Source organism: Pipistrellus kuhlii, unplaced genomic scaffold (assembly GCF_014108245.1).
Source record: "Pipistrellus kuhlii isolate mPipKuh1 unplaced genomic scaffold, mPipKuh1.p scaffold_m20_p_72, whole genome shotgun sequence".
Lineage (NCBI taxonomy): Eukaryota > Metazoa > Chordata > Mammalia > Chiroptera > Vespertilionidae > Pipistrellus > Pipistrellus kuhlii.
Window position 1 is genome coordinate 157,093 of NW_023425576.1, and position 16,348 is coordinate 173,440.

General features: G+C 57.9%; 1 protein-coding gene across 2 annotated transcripts; it reads right to left on the reverse strand.

Annotated features, from left to right (window-relative positions):
• Positions 1-841: 841 nt before the first annotated feature.
• RHOU (ras homolog family member U) lies at positions 842-7,841 on the reverse strand. 2 transcript variants are annotated; one of them, XM_036422761.2, is made up of 4 exons: positions 7,591-7,841; positions 5,109-5,167; positions 1,276-1,647; positions 842-1,245 (listed from the first exon to the last, which is right to left on the reverse strand). In XM_036422761.2, exons 1-4 carry the CDS (start codon positions 7,823-7,825, stop codon positions 1,162-1,164), a joined length of 750 nt encoding a protein of 249 aa, XP_036278654.1. In that variant the 5' UTR covers positions 7,826-7,841; the 3' UTR covers positions 842-1,161. The 2 variants fall into 2 exon arrangements, with proteins under 2 accessions (XP_036278654.1, XP_036278653.1); XM_036422760.2 differs by having other exon boundaries at positions 842-1,647.
• Between the last annotated feature and the right edge of the window lie 8,507 nt (positions 7,842-16,348).

Below are 16,348 nucleotides of genomic sequence, written 5' to 3' on the forward strand. Positions count from 1 at the left end.
TCCACACAGCCTGGGCTGTGTTGAGCATCATCAGCCCACGGACTAAGAGGTCCCGGGTTCGATTCCCGGTCAGGGCACAGGCTCAGGGTGTGGGCTCCATCATCCTGTCAGGCGTGCAGGAGGCAGCCGACCCGTGATTCTCTCTCATCGTGGATTTTCTCTCTCTCTCTCTCTCTCTCTCTCCCCCTTCCTCTCTGAAATCAATAAAACATATATAGTTTTAAAAAGGCATTCTTTGCTGAGGGCTATGCAGAAGCAGGCCCGGTCTATAGTTCAGCTACAACTACATTTCAGATGGATAATAATGGAAAACCCACTGACCCACATGCCCTGGCTGGTATGCACGGTGCTGTCGTTAGTGGGACGGCTACACTGGGTGTTTCAGGCATCGGACTCTCATTCCCGCCCCACCCCCCTGATTTTTGCTCCTTAAAAAAAAAAGCATAAAAGTTGCCAAAACCGGTTTGGCTCAGTGGATAGAGCGTCGGTCTGCGGACTGAAAGGTCCCGGGTTCGATTCCGGTCAAGGGCATGTACCTTGCTTGCGGGCACATCCCCAGTAGGGGGTGTGCAAGAGGCAGCTGATGAATATTCCTCTCTCATTGACGTTTCTAGCTCTCTATCCCTCTCCCTTCCTCTCTGTAAAAAAATCAATAAAATATATTTAAAAAAAAAATAAAGCATAAAAGCGACGGAGTCATCCTCGCCAGAGCCAGCCTGTGCCTACCACACACACGGTGCCCGGAGTAGCCCTCGATCGGGGTGGGGTGGGGGGTGGGGGGGATCGCCGAACCCCCACACCCCCAAACACTTCCCTCTGCACACTACAAGGCAGCAACGGCTCACTCTCGACCCCCCAGGTCCAAGGTGTCCTTTTAATGTCAGAGAGAAACCATCTACATTTCCAAAGGCATCCGCGGCTGCTTCAGTGACTCCCCCAAGGCCAGGCAGATGGGAGTCTCCCCCTTAAGCTCAGACGCGGGAGAGGAATGAACGGAATGGACGTCAGAGGCGGGAGGGGGACACAGAGGGAGGCGGGCCCCTTTGGGGGCGTGCACCGCGGCTCCCCCTGCGGGCGGGGCGCAGGCCCTGGAGTCCCTGCTCCTCGCATCGCCTCCCTCCGAGGTCCTCCCACCCAAGGCGCCCGCCGGGCGGGCCGGCGTCATACGAAGCAGCAGTACTTCTTCCACCAGGACTTGGACAGGGTCCGCATTTTGTCCGGAGTCCTGCTTTTGGGCTTCTTGGGGGGCGGCTGCGGCGGCTGCTGCTGCTGCTGCTGCTGCTGGGCGTCCGAGTGCTGGATGGCGGCCACGATGGCCGCGTCGAAGACCTCCTTGAGGTTCTTCTGGGTGAGGGCCGAGCACTCGATGTAGGCGGCCGCCTTGACCTGCTCGGCGCACAGCCGGGCCGCCTCCTCGGGCACCGGCTTCTCCTTGGCCTTGTCCAGCTCGATGAGCACCTTGACGTCCTCCCGCAGGTCCGACTGCGTGCCCACCAGCAGGACGGGCGCCCGGGGGCAGTGGCGCCGGACCTCAGGCACCCACTTCTCCGTCACGTTCTGGAAGGAGGTCGGGCTGACCACGCTGAAGCACAGCAGGAAGGCGTCCGCGTGGGTGTAGCACAGGGGCCGCAGCCGGTCAAACTCGTCCTGCAACGAAGCCAGCGGTTATTTTTTTGTTTTTAAAATATATTTTATTGATTTTTTTTTACAGAGAGGAAGGGAGAGGGAGAGAGAGAGAGCTAGAAACATCGATGAGAGAGAATCGTCGATCAGCTGCTTCCTGCACACCCCCTACGGGGGATGTGCCCGCAACCAAGGCCCCATGCCCTTGACGGGAATCGAACCCGGGACCTTTAAGTCCGCAGACCGATGTTTCTAACTCTCCGTCTCTCTCCCTTCCTCTACTGGACAAAAATCAATAAAATATATTTCAAAAAATAATAATAAAAAAAATAAAACAAAAAAATGAAGTCAGCCGGCGAACGTGACCGGGAGGGACGGGGGCATCTCAGAGCGCCCCGGCCCCCGGCCAGTCCCCTGCGAGCCAGAGCCAGAAAGCACGACTCGGTTTCTCCGTGCCAGCCCCGAGCTGAAAGCATCGACGCGGACACCCGACCGGGCGTGGACCCGTGCCCGGCTCTGAGGTTCCAGGGATGAAACGGTCCCTCTGTTCTCGGGCGCCCGAAGGAGACGGTGAGACCGAGAGCCGGCGCGAGGTCAGCCCCCCGGGGCGCCCGCTCCGGCTTCTCGGAAGGTCCTCGCCCCGCGCCGTGCCCTGGCGTCGGGGGTTGCGTTACCGGTGAAAGGAGAGGCGAGCTCGGGGCCCGGGGCCTGCGACAGGGGGCGTCGGGGGGGGGTCTGGCTCCCGGACTTCTGGAGTTTCCCAGGCTGCGGGAAGCCGAGCAGAAACGAAACCCTTCCGCCCATCGCCGGGCCTGAAACCCTAGATACTTGCCGAGATGGCAACGCACGTGTGTGTGTGTGTGTGTGTGTGTGTGTGTGTTTGTGTGTGTGTGTGTGTGTGTTTGGGGGCAGGAGGAAGGCCAAGGGGGGTGCACCCTCGAGGCCCGGGGGTCCCTCTGCCTTGGGCTCTGTGCGGGGGTGGTGGGGGGGGTGGTGATGGGAGGATCTGGTTCAGGGGCCGGGCCGGGCAGCAGCTGGGCAGTAGGTCTGTCCGGCTGCCATCGGATCATTTATTTAATTTTTTGGTAAAAAGGTTTCTCCACGCGCCTCCTGTGTCCGAAGGCGGGAGGCTTTTAGTTCCTCCTGGCAGAGCTACAATGGACCAGTCTTCTTGCAGCCCCCCCCCAACGGCCCCCCCACCCCGATTTCTCAGATGCCAAAGGCACGTCCCCCCAAATCCTCGGTGTCGGATCCGTTTTCACTGGAAGAAGAACACGAATCCGCCATTGGAACCTCCTTCTGACATCTTTTTTTTTTTTTTTTAAATAGAATTCCTGCCATTTTTAAAAATATATATTTTATTGATTCTTTACAGAGAGGAAGTGAGAGGGAGAGGGAGGCAGAAACATCGATGAGAGAGAGACATCGATCAGCTGCCTCCTGCACACCCCCCACTGGGGATGTGCCCGCAAGCAAGGTACATGCCCTTGACCGGAATCGAACCCGGGGCCCTTCAGTCTGCAGGCCGACGCTCTATCCACTGAGCCACACGGGTTAGGCTCTGAGCTCCGGTAGGAAACCTGCTGTGGGGCCCCAGGGTCTGGCTGCCTGTGCTCACACAGGAGCCGGCTGAGTCACTCACTGCACATCCACCAGGCAATCCTGGGAGCTGCCTGGAGGAGGGGCGTTCCATTGGCTGAGTCAACACCGAGTGATTATGACAGGAGTCAAAACAAGTCCTCTAAGAGGCAGTCAGACCATCAGCTCCGCAGCAGGTGGGGCAAAAAGGGCGATCACTTTGGGCAGCTTTGCCAACCGTCAAAACCGGTACTCACTGCCCTGACTGGGTGGCTCAATGGATAGAGCGTCAGCCTGCAGACTGGAGGGTCCCGGGTTAGATTCCGGTCAAGGGCATGTACCTTGGTTGCGGGCACATCCCCAGTAGGGGGTGTGCAGGAGGCAGCTGATCTGATGTTTCTAACTCTCTATCCCTCTCCCTTCCTCTCTGTAAAAAAATCAATAAAATATATTAAAAAAAAAAAAACACCCCAAAACCAATACTAACTGATACTCAGGAAACAGGAAACAATGGACTCCATCTTCCCAGCTGTGGGTATTTCCCAGTTTTTGCAAACCATCCGATAAGCAGCCTCATTCAGGACATAACCAGGGACACTCCGCTAACTAGCACATCCGGTAAGAAATATAATAATCTCAACGAAAACACTGCTGGGTGACCAGACGAATCCATCCCCAATCCCCCCAACTCTTCGCAACGTAGCACCCAACCCCTTTATTCCATAAACGTAAATGTCTTGCGTGAAAATATTTCTCAAGTGATCCACGTGTTTCTCCGACTTTTATTTTTCTTTTAAAATATGTATTTTTTTTTTTTAAATAATGATGTCAGAGAGGACGTGAGAGGGAGAGAGAAACAGAAACATTAACGGTGAGAGAGAGCCGTGGACCGGCTGCCTCCCGCACGCCCCACCCTGGGGATCGAACCCGCCACCCGGGCCTGTGCCCTGACCGGGAATCGAACCACCGTGACCTCCTGGTTCCTAGGTCGACCACTGGGCCATGCTGGCCTGGCACAACTTCTTAAAGAGAACAGAGCCCGCCGGCATGGCTCAGTGGTTGAGCATTGACCTAGGAACCAGGAGGTCATGGTGGTTTGATTCCCGGTCAGGGCACAGGCCCGGGTTGCGGGCTCCACCCTCAGTGTGGGGCGCGCGGGAGGCAGCCGATCCATGACTCTCTCTCATCACGGACGCTTCTCTCTCTTTCTCAATCCTCCCTGCCTCTCTGACGTCAATAAACATACATTTAAAAGGAAATAAAGAGAACAGAAACTTGGGTGGCCCGAGAGCCGTGCCATGTGGGTGCTGAGTGATGATGAGCCTCTGAGCTCTGGGCCACGTCCTCTCCCCCGTGTCCTCCCTCTCCCTCCTCCTCCGGCCGCCTCCCCCGAGGGCCTGGCCCTCACGGCGGGAATAAATGTTCACGATTCGGAAGACGGTGTTCCGGGCCAGCTCCCACCTCCCACCTCCCACCTCCCACCTCCGCGTCTCTGCCTCCAAGGACAGCAGTGGGCCTGAGGAGTCGATCCCCAGCTTAGAAAGGGACACAGCGACATGGACGGACATACACCCCACCTTCTCATCATGCTCTCAACATCTCTAACTCATTGATGATAAGATACCACCAGCTCACTTGGAGGAATGATCACAAAGGATCCCCCCCCCCCCCCGCCATAAAAAACCAGAAAGTAAACAAGATCAGAAATGCCTGCGACGTAAGAAGTGTCCTGACCCGCTGTCCCCCGTCCTGCCCACCCACAGCTGGCCACACCCCGTTTTATGGGGGCAGAGTTTCCCGGAGAGGAGTGTGCGGGTGCGGAGTTACCCAATGCTGCGGGGAGGGGGCTGGGAGGCGGGGAGGGAGCTGTTTCCGGCCCCGGCACGGAGCCAGGATGTGATACTCACCTGTCCCGCTGTGTCGCAGAGCTGGAGTCTCACAGGCTGCCCGTCCACGGACACCACGGCTGGAAGACAAGACCAGAGCGATGAGCAGGGGCCGGAGAATCGCCGTGTTGGCCTGCCCCACCATCCTCCCTCGGACCCCAAGGCTCCTGTCCTGGCCTCCCCCCACCCCCCCAAATCCATGAAAGACTCGCCTAAAACAAGCAGGCCCCCGAAAGGCATCTTCTATATATATAAAAGGCTAATGTGCCACGCGTCCCCACGGGAGTTCGACCGGGAGAATGGCAGATCGATCGGTCGCTATGATGAGCGCTGACCACCAGAGGGCAGCAAGGAATGTGGTGGGGTACCAGTGCATGGGTGGTGAGAGGAGGAGGAGGCGGGGAGGCGGGGAGGAGGTGAGGCAGGGAACCTGATGGACCCTGATTGCCAGCCACTCCTAGGGACCGTACCCATGCACAAATTTTGTGCACCGGACCTCTAGTTAAAAAAAAAAAAATAAAAGAAATAAAAAATATATATATTGTATATATATATAGATAGATAGATAGATAGATATAGATATAGATATAGATTTCAGAGAGAAAGAGAGAGATGGAAACATCCACGCTGAGAGAGAGTCATTGACTGACTGCCTCCTGCACGCCCCCCTCCTGGGGATGGAAGGAGCCCTCAATCCCGGTATGCACCCTGACCGGGAATCGAACCCTGACCTCCTCCTGGTTCATAGCTTGAGGCTCAACCGCTGAGCCACGCCTGCCGGGCCACACGGCATTTCTGTAAACCACCCTCCAGGGGTGACAGTTCCACCGACGGTCTCCGGTGAGGCAGCCCTGGGCCCCTCCTTCCCCCCAGCCAGCTGGCACCCCAGAAAGGCCTGCCTGTACTTTCCTGCTGCCCCCCAAGGTCTGTTTTCCGGCCGCACTGGTCTCCAAAGATCTAGAAGCACCGTGGGAGGGTGAGGGGACACCGGCCCCGCAGCCTCACAAAGAACTACTTTCCCCTGGGAACTGGCCCGGAACGCCCGGGTTTATCACGAAACTGTCGCTTGTTCTGGGAACGAGAGGGGACGCTGGCTGCCCGCGCCGTCCTGCTTATCAGAGAGGGCACTGCCGGCCTGGCCTCTCCCGGCCGGCTCCAGGGGAGGGCTCCAAAGAGAAAAGGGAGAGCCGGGGCCGGGATGGATCAGTGGATAGAGCATCGGCCTGCAGACTGAGGGGTCCCAGGTTCGATTCCGGTCAAGGGCATGTGCCTTGGTTGCGGGCACATCCCCGGAGGCAGCTGATCCATATTCCTCTCTCACGGATGTTTCTAACTCTACCCATCTCCCTTCCTCTCTGTAAAAACTCAATAAAATATACTTTTTCAAAAAGAGAGATGGAGAAGCATTTAAAAACAAACCACACTGGTTCCTGAGGATTTTCACTTTCCCCTAAATTGCAGAAAGACCTGAAAAACCAAAGTAAAGGGCCCTTTATCTTCCCTCTGCCAAACCAAGCAACCCCAGGAGCTCCCGCAGCTCCCCGAGAAGGGAAGGCGCCGACCCTAAGACACACAGCCCGTGGGGGGCGGCCGGGGCGGGGAGAGAGGGAGGGGGGCCTCAAAGAGAAAGAAATCCCGTTTATCCTCCGGCTTAACCCAACCTAAGCCTCTGCCAGGCCCGCAGGGGCTCCAGCCACCAAATCCACGCCCTCCCCGTCCCCTCGGCGGCCCTTTGAAGCGGAGAAGCCCCGGAGGTCAGGGCGGGTGGCGCCGAGGCCACAGGTAACGGCACCTGCGCGCCCCCTTCCCGGGACCTGCCGCCACGCAGACCGACCGACCGACCGATCGGGCAACCTGCGCTCGACCTGCTGGCTCCCCGGCGGGCTCCCCGTGTCTCTGTCACCCCCAGGCTCGCGCCCCCGGCCCCCCATTCCCACCCCCGCCGCGGGCTCGCTTTTGGGCCTCCCCTCCTCTCCCCCCAGCTCGCGGGTCCCCAAAAGGCTTGGGGGACTGTGCCCCGCACCCCGAACTGGGTCCGAGCCCTGGATCGCCCTCCCCCGGGGCGTCCCCGCGATCCCCGCCCCGACCTCCCTCCTCCGGGCGCAGCAGGGCCGGCCAGCACCGCGCCCCTCGCCCCGCGCCCCCCACTCCCACCCCCGCCGCGGGCTCCCAAAAGGGCTTCCCCATCCTCTCTCCCCGCCAGCTCGCGAGTCCCCAAAAGGCTCGGGGACGATGTGCCCCGCACCCCGCGCTGGGTCCGAGCCTTGGATACCCCCCCCCCGGGGTCCCCGCGATCCCCGCCCCCCGCGTCCGCCCCGCGCCCCCCGCGCCCCGATCTCCCTCCCCGCGTCCCGCGCCCCCCGCACCCTCCCCGCGCCCCGCGGCCCCCGCCCCGATCTCCCTCCCCGCGCCCCCCGCGCCCCGCGATCCCCGCCCCGATCTCCCTCCCCGCGCCCCGCGCCCCGCGCCCCCCGCGCCCCGCCCCGCCCCCCGCCCCGCTCACCGGAGAAGTTGTCGAAGGCGGTGGGCACGTACTCGGTGGGGTAGCCGTTGGTGGTGTAGCTCACCACCAGGCTGGTCTTGCCCACCGCGCCGTCGCCCACCAGCACGCACTTGATGGCGCGGCCCCGCGCGCCCCCCGCGCCCCGCGCCCCGCGCGCCCCGCGCTCCCGGCGGGGCGGCACCGGCGGCGCCTCGCAGCGGCCGGGGAGCGCGGGGCCGCCCTGCTGCGGGGGCATCGGGCCGGCGGGCGGCGGGGGCCTGGTCCCCGGCCCGGAGCCTCTGGGGGGACCGGCCCCGTTCCCGGAGCCGCTCGGACAAAGGAGCCCGGGCCGCTCTGCGCTCCGCCGGCGCCTCCGCTCTGCCCGCGCGGACGGGACTGCGGCCGCCGCGGAGCGCGGCCCGTCTCCGCCCGGCGCCGGCGACGCCACGCGCGGGGGGCGGGAGGGGGCGGGCTGGAGGGAGGAGGAGGAGGAGGAGGAGGGAGGGGGCGGGTCCCGCGGCCGCAGGTCCCGGCGCCGGGCCCACAGCGCCCCCTGCCGGCGCCCCGGGGCGCCGCACCCGCTCCGGAGGCGGTGCCAGCCCGGCGGGCAAGCTCCAGCTCCCGCGCCCCCTGCACCCCACCTCCCAGCTCATGGGACCCGGGGCTGGGCCCCCCGGGGCGGGGGCGAGGAAATGAAGGGTGTGTGGGAGCACGTGGTCCAAAGGAGACGGAATTAACAGGCAACTTAAAAAAAATATATATATATATGTATTTATTGATTTCACAGAGGAAGGGAGGGGGACAAAGAAACACCAGTGATGAGAGAGCATCATGGATGGGCTGCCTCTGCACGCCCCACGCGGGATCGAACCCGCAACCCGTGCCTGTGCCCTGACCCCTGGGTCATAGGTCGCTACTCCTGGGTCACACGGCTGGGTGGCAACTTTAAACAAAAAATTGTATGGCTGAAACCGGTGTGGCTCAGTGGATAGAGCGTCGGCCTGCGGGCTGAAGGGTCCGGGGTTCGATTCCCGTCAAGGGCATGTACCTTGGTGGCGGGCACATCCCCAGTGTGGGGTGTGCAAGAGGCGGCTGATCGATGATTCTCTCTCATCGATATTTCTGACTATCCCTCTCCCTTCCTCTCTGTAAAAAAATCAATAAAACATTTTTAAAAATTGTATGGTTATTTTCTTCTAAAATAATTTACTTTTTTTTTTTTTCATTTCGGAGCAAAAGGATGAAGGTCATTGTTTAATGCTCGTTTGACTTTCTCTTTCGCACCCGGTGACACGGCACCTTTCTTTATGGCCCCAATTCCTTCCACTCCCTTCACTGGAATTTGGGGACAATATTATCTGGAAGAAAAAAAATCCATTCTTTTCTTTGATAACTTCTTGTCTACCTCCTCTTAACAGGCAGCCAGCGGTCTGTTCAGAAAGCAGGAGGGCAGGGGCCATCTGTCACCACAAAGATAAATCAAAACAGAAAACAGGGAAGCGTCTCTCTCCCTCTCCCTTCCTTTCTGAAATCAATAAAGAAATATATTAAAAAAAAAAAAAAAAGCGCAGGGCCTTAACCATTTTGGCTCAGTGGATAGAGCGTCGGCCTGCGAACTGAAGGCTCCTGGGTTCGATTCTGGCCCAGGGCACATGCCCAGGTTGTGGGCTCGATTCCCAGTAGGGGGCGGGCAGGGGGCAGCCGATCCATGATGCTCTCTCATCATGGATGTTTCAATCTCTCTCTCTCTCCCTCTCCCTTCCTCTCTGAAATCAATAAAGAAATATATATATATATATATATATATATATATATATATATATATATATGTTTTGTTTGTTTTTTAATAAAAAGCGCAGGAAGTGGAGTTGACATGCGTTCCTGCGCTGGTGACACGAGCCCACAGCCATCACACAAGCTAGTTCACTGCCATGGGAAATTCATTCCTATTCTTCTCCTGGAAAACATTACAAAATCACAAAACTGAAGAAGCCGTCAGCCAGGGCTAACATAATTTTTCTTGATTTCAGAGAGAGGAAGGGAGAGGGAGAAAGAGAGAGAGAGAGGAATATCCATGAGGAGAGAGAATCATGGATCAGTGGCTTCCTGCACGCCCCCCATTGGGGATGGAGCCCGCAACCCGGGCATGGGCACTGACCGGGAATCGAACCGTGACCTCCTGGTTCACAGGTTGATGCTCAACCACTGAGCCACACCGGCCGGGCAGGCGGTTTTCTGTCCTCTCCCAAACATTCTAACCTGAACTTTGAGCCTCTGTGTCACTGCCTGTCTGCCCCTCCCTGCTCTCCCCAAGCTCCCTGAGGCCTGGACCCAGGTTGCCTGAGACTTGTCCCAACTCTGGCCTTCGCCCTGTTGTTAGGGCAGGTCCTTTCTTTAATGCACTCGTGGAGGCTGGCACCGGCATCCCCTTTGCTGGAAAGCTGGCCCCCGGGACCCCACCTCCTGGGAGTCACACCCCGTGTGAGCCCCTCCCACCCTGAGTCATAGCACCCATGAGCTATTGGTGCAGAACCAATGGCACCTGACTCCCAGCTCTCCCTCCCTTATGAGGCCGGTTTCCATGGGAACAATGACACACACCTGGGGAGAGACCCACGTGGCAGAGACCGGAGGCCAGGTCTTCGGGAGACGGCAGCCGGACATCATGTGACCACGGTCTCCTACTTGCACCTCCCCACTCACCTGCTTCCTCCGTCCTGCCCGTGTCACCTGGGAGGTCACAGGTGTTGTGTGAAGCCACGATGTCCTGGGTTGATTTGTCTAGAAGCACTGTATCGTCATTTACTTTCACAGAGATGCAGGCCTGGAGGGAGACACATGGCTTAGGCCAGAGGTCGGCAAACTCAGGAATCCACAGAGCCCACTGTCCACAGCACAGCGACGGCCATGTCTCTGGAGAGCCACGTTGTTTAAACTTCAACTTCTTCCGACGCCACGTCTTCCACACAGACTCACCCAGGCCGTGGTGTGTTGTGGAAGAGCCACCCTCCAGGGGCCAAAGAGCCGCGTGTGGCTCTGGAGCCACAGTTTGCCCACCACTGGCTTAGGCTTCCCAGCTATGAGACCTTATCCGTGTCACCTAACTCTTCTGAGGCTCAGCTTGCTTGTTTGCAAAAGCAGGATTATAGCAAAGTACCCACCTCTCCAGGTTTTCGTGGAGATTAAACAAATGAGTACGTCGTTCATGAAATCTTGGCAAATTGGATGCATTTGCCCTCTGAACCGCGTTCCAGCAGGTGGTTTTGCTCTTTGGGGCAATGCTGCCCTCTGCTGGACAATGATGCATTTTAAAAAAATTGACGATGGATGTGGCTCCCCAAGCTCTCATCTTATCAAGCAAAAAGCTAATCACTGCCAGCAAGTTCGTCTCCTCTGACTGCATTTCTCCGGCTGCTGCAGCCAGAAGTGGTCCAGGTCTCTCCACCTGCGAACGCCTTTTCTCGCCTGGCAAACACATGAGCTGCGTGGCCACTTACTTTGGTCGCAGCCCTATTTCCAAGTTTTCTTTTCAGGAAGCAGAGGGGCTGTGTGGAGTTTTTCCTGTTCACCTGCTCGACTTTCCCCGAGCGCGGCTTTTGGGGGAGCTGAGAGGTGTGCAATGAACGCCTCGTCTGGCCATGCACCCGTTATAACGGGATTTGCTAATAAAGCTTTATTCATAAACCTTGGGGTTTGAATTTCATGTGATTTTCACATGTTACCAAATAGTATTCTTTAATATATATATAATATTGATTTTTTTACAGAGAGGAAGGGAGAGGGATAGAGTTAGAAACATCGATGAGAGAGAAACATCGATCAGCTGCCTCCTGCACGCCCCCTACTGGGGATCGAGCCCACAACCCAGGCATGTGCCTTGACTGGAATCGAGCCTGGGAGCCTTCAGTCCATAGACCGATGCTCTATCCACTGAGCCAAACCAGCCAGGGCTGCCCCGTCCTGCACTTCTGATTTTGGTCATTTGCGTGTCCTCCAGCTTGGCCACAAGGGGGAGCCCACCGCATTCCAAACACATTTCTTGAATCAGACTTAAAAAATAGATATATACGTACTTTTTGAAAATTGATTTCAGCCCTGGCTGGTTTGGCTCAGGGGATAGAGCATCGGCCTGCGGACTGAAGGATCCCAGGTTCGATGCCAGTCAAGGGCACATGCCCGGGTTGTGGGCTCCATCCCCAGTGACAGGAGGCAGCCAATCAATGATTCCCTCTCATCATTGAGGTTTCTATCTCTCTCTCTTCTTCCTTCCTCTCTGAAATCAATAAAAACACATTTTAAAAATTGATTTCAGGAAGGAAGGGAGAGGGAGAGAGATAGAAACATCCATGATAAGAGAGACTCATGGTTCAGCTGCCTCCTGCATGCCCTCCCCCCAACCCCCGCATTTGGGGATCCGGTCTGCAGCTGGGGCCTGTGTCCTGACCGGGAATGGAACCGTGACCTCCTGGTTCCTAGGTCGACGCTCCCCACTGAGCCACGCCGGCCGGGCCCGAGGGGGGCTACTGAGACAGAAACGCCTCCCCCGGTGGCCGCCAGAGCGCCATACGCATTGCTTCGGAGCGAGAGGCCAAGGGCACTTGTTCTGGGGCCTCTGAGCGCCTGCTGGGCGGCTCCCTCTGCTGGCGCCGGTGCTGGCTCCTGGCCGGGAAGGCTGGGCACCTCCGGCCCTGGAAACACTAGGCCCCGAGAGACTGGTCTCCCACCCCCTCCAGGGGGCACCGGAAGGCTGCGTAGCGCTGTTTGATGGATGTTTGATGTCCACGTCAGACACATCAGGGAGCCCAGCCGGCGTGGCTCCGTGGTTGATCGTCCACCTAGGAACCAGGAGGTCACGATTCTATTCCTGGTCAAGGGCACAGGCCCAGATTGTGGGCTCCATCCCCAGTGTGGGGTGTGCAGGAGGCAGCTGGTCCATGATTCTCCCTCATCATGGATGCTTTTCTCTCTCCTCTCTCTCTCTCCTCTCTCTCTCTCTCTCTCTCTCTCTCTCTCTCTCTCTCTCTCTCTCTTCCTCTCTGACATCAATAAAAAATATATATATATTTTTTATTTTTTTTATTTTCCCCCCACTTTTGAACAAGCTTTATTGGAGGGGCACTAACTTGGGAGAAGGCTGCTTTGTTATGTTAAAAGCGAAGGCAACTCAGGATTGCTTTTATGAAAATGTGAAACTTCGGTGTTTTCCACATCAGAAAGCTGGTGGTGTTTCTGAAACCTTTAAAAACCAAAAGCTAGGTAACAGCCTTTCCATAAAAATATATTTTAAAAAAGAGAAAGAAACGCCAGTCAAGAAGAATCCTGAGAAAACGTACATGCACACAGGCTCACGAACACATCCCTGTCTGTGTCTCTCTGGACTGCGTTGTCCTCCTGAGGTTCCTGCGGTCCTTCTTCTCCAGGATGCCTCCTGGGAGGAGCCAGGAGAGGCCGGCCACAGCTCCATCCCGGTGCCCTGTGCTCACACTTGGGAGCTTTGAAAAGTCCCGATTCCCTGGCCTCGCTGCCCAGCAAGCACCGGCCAGCCCAGAATCACGGACCGGCTGCCTCCTGCACGCCCCACCTTGGGGATGGAGCCCGCCACCCGGGCCTGTGCCCTGACCGGGAATCGAACCGTGACCTCCTGGTTCATAGGTTAACACTCAACTCCGGAGTCACCCCAGCAGGGCACTCCATTCTTGTCTGCGCCCTTTTCCGGGCAGCCCGCCCCCCCGCTCCCTTCGCGGAGACCAGACTCAGTTGGCATCTGGGTGCATTTCTGACCCTCAGGCCTCCTACTCGCGGCTGGCGCTCCGCTCTGCCCGGCCCATCTCCTGAGTGCCCGCTTTGTTCCCCGCACCCACTCCGAGCTCCAGCCCTCGTGTTTTCCTGCCGTCCTGCTCGGAGCTGCCTCCCACGGACATTCACCACCTCCCGGCCACGCCTGAGGCCGTGGCCCAGAAGGACCTGCCACGGGGGCCTCGTGGGACCCTCTCGGTGGCGCCTGACCCACGGGTAGCCACTCGCTCTTCCTCTGGGGAAGAGTTCGCTGGGAGCCTTCGTTTTGGTCCTGATGCTTCAAGACAATCATCCGAGAAACGGCAGCATTGCATATGACATGAACAGGCGCCACATTGTTTTTTTTTAAATACGTATTTTATTGATTTTTTTACAGAGAGGAAGGGAGAGGGATAGAGAGTTAGAAACAACGAAGGGAGAGAAACTGGGGATGTGCCCGCAACCAAGGCACATGCCCTTGACCGGAATCAAACCTGGGACCCTTGAGGGCCTAGGCCAACGCTCTATCCACTGAGCAACACCGGTTAGGGATCACATTGATTTTTTAAAATATGTTTTTATTGATTTTTTTTAGAGAGAGAGAGAGAGGAAGGGGGAGGGAGATAGAGAAACACCGACGAGAGAGTGAGAGAGAGAGAGAAAGAGAGAGAGAGAGAGAGACATTGATCAGCTGCCACCTGCATGTCCCCTATTTGGGGGTTGCGGGTTCCATCCCCCAAGTAGAGGGAGTGCCCTGACTGGGAGTCGAACTATTGACCCCGTGGGTCAGGGACAATGCTCAATGCAATGAGCCACACGGGCCCGGGCGTAACATCGATGAGAATTCAACGGGAAGCATATTGACAACATACACCCAGGGTCGCCGGGAGCTGGGTGATGCGGATCCGTATTAAGAGCATCGTCTGCAAGATGCAGGGACAAGCTCACGCTGGTCAGGAGGGACACGTCTGCATGCCGTTGGCGGTGTCTCTGCTGACTGCCACGGAGCTGTGTGAACTCTGACCTGGGATGCGGGTGCCAAACGGTCACCTATTGTCTCGCCTTCAAAGGGGCGTGAAAAAAATCAGCAAGCTTCTTTCTCTGCTGCCCCCTTGCCCTCCCTCCCTCCCTCCCCCTCTCCCTCCCTCCTTCCTTGCCTGCCTTTCTCCTTCTCTGCTTTTGTCTCTGGAACTTGCAGACGATCTCCCAGGAGAAAAATACAAGGAGACAAACAGCTCGCCCTCACAGACGTCCTGTTAGGATTCCTAGCGTCCCTAACTCAGAGCAGCCCGGATTGGAGAGGATTGGAGAGGAGGAGAGAGGGCAGGCTTGAAAAGAGGGGCCACACAAAGGCGTCTCCGGGGCTCCTGGGATTGCTCCGAGGCTGGGCGTCCCCCAGCCATGTCGTAAAAGTGGAGTTCTCTATAAAAGCTCTCCCCAATGGGCCGCCAGAGGCCCGAGGGCCACCCACCCTTCTGCGCTGTATTTGGAAGGAAACAGTGAGAGAAAGGCTCAAGGCTAGTCGTTAACTATTGCTACTTCTGCTTCAACATCAAAGACTTACAGGACCGTTACTGGATAATGTGACTTTGATGCCATGTTAATTTACTGAGTTTAAAAATACCAGCTATGGATGCTTACAAATGCTTTTTACACACAGGTAACGAACTGTCCCGAGCCATTAAAACACGGGCGCGATTTGCAACGAGGGAAAACTGGGCGTGAATATGGAAGCCGGGATGCTCACAAACTCGGTCACAGCGAAGGGCTGCAAACTTTAAACAGGAGAGCAGGGATGGCTGTGTGTCTGGGGGCGGGGGCTGCCTGGGAAAGGGGGGGACTTAGCACCCCACGTCTGATGTCACGTGTCCCTGCCAAGCCTCTCCCTTCCCCCTTTTCACAGGCGCCAACAATAGGGGCGCGTTTAATATGGATGAGCCTGACCTCCTGGGACTCAGAGTCTGGGACCCTTTAAGACACAGACCCCGTCTTATTGAAATGGTAAGCACACCGCGTTTGGGAGCTTAGCATATTCATCAGCCCGCATCGCTGGGTATTTTCTGCTTCCCCTCAGCTTGCCATCATGTCCAAAATAAGAAAGAAAAAAAAAAAAAAAAGGAAAAGAAAGTTAAAATGAACGTTTGAAATGATGGCTAACTGTCCTCCCATGGAGATGCAAGGTCTGCAGGAATATGCCCGTGACCCCTCCTCACCATCAAGTCTTGAAGAAGCTCAATCATGACACAACAGAGCAACCCAGGAACTAAGAGGTCGCCGGTTCGATTCCCGGTCAGGGCACAGGTCCAGGTTGCGGGCTCCATCTCCAGCGCCCGGCGTGCAGGAGGCAGCCCATCGGTGATGATGCTGTCCCATCGGCTCTCTCTCTCTCATTCTCTCTCTCTCATTCTCTCTCCCCCAACCAAACAAATCTTAGCAGAAGAGAGCCATCCATTCCTGCCACAAACACTGCACGGATGCAAGAGCCCTCTCCCCGGGGCAGGCGGTGGGGACGGGTCCAAGGGATGCGCCTTAGCATCTCCACCCTGAACCTCAGCGTCCGCTTCTCCGGGTGCAAACTCCCCCCCCCCCCCTTCTCCCCAGGGCGGGCCCCGGGGTCCGAGATCCCGGAGATCTGTGCGCCTCTGCCCGCCGCCCAGCTCCTCCGGGCGGGGATGGAGATGCCCGCGGCCGCCCGGGGGCGGGGATGGAGGGACCGGCGGGGGATGGAGGCACCGGCGGGGGATGGAGGCACCGGCGGGCGGGGGGCCGGAGGGGCGGGGACCGGGCCGGGCGCACCCGCGATTGGCTGGCCGGCGCCGCACGGGGCACGTCCGCGCTCGCGGCTCCGGGCTGCGGGCGCCGCGCATTGTGCGGAGCGGCGGGCGGCGGGGGGCGGCGGCGGCCTCTCCTCTCTGATCGGCGCTCCCTGCGGCCCGGGAGCCTCCCGTCCCGCCTCCCCGGTCCTCCCTCCCCCTCCCCCGCCGGGCCGGTCCCCCCCGATCCC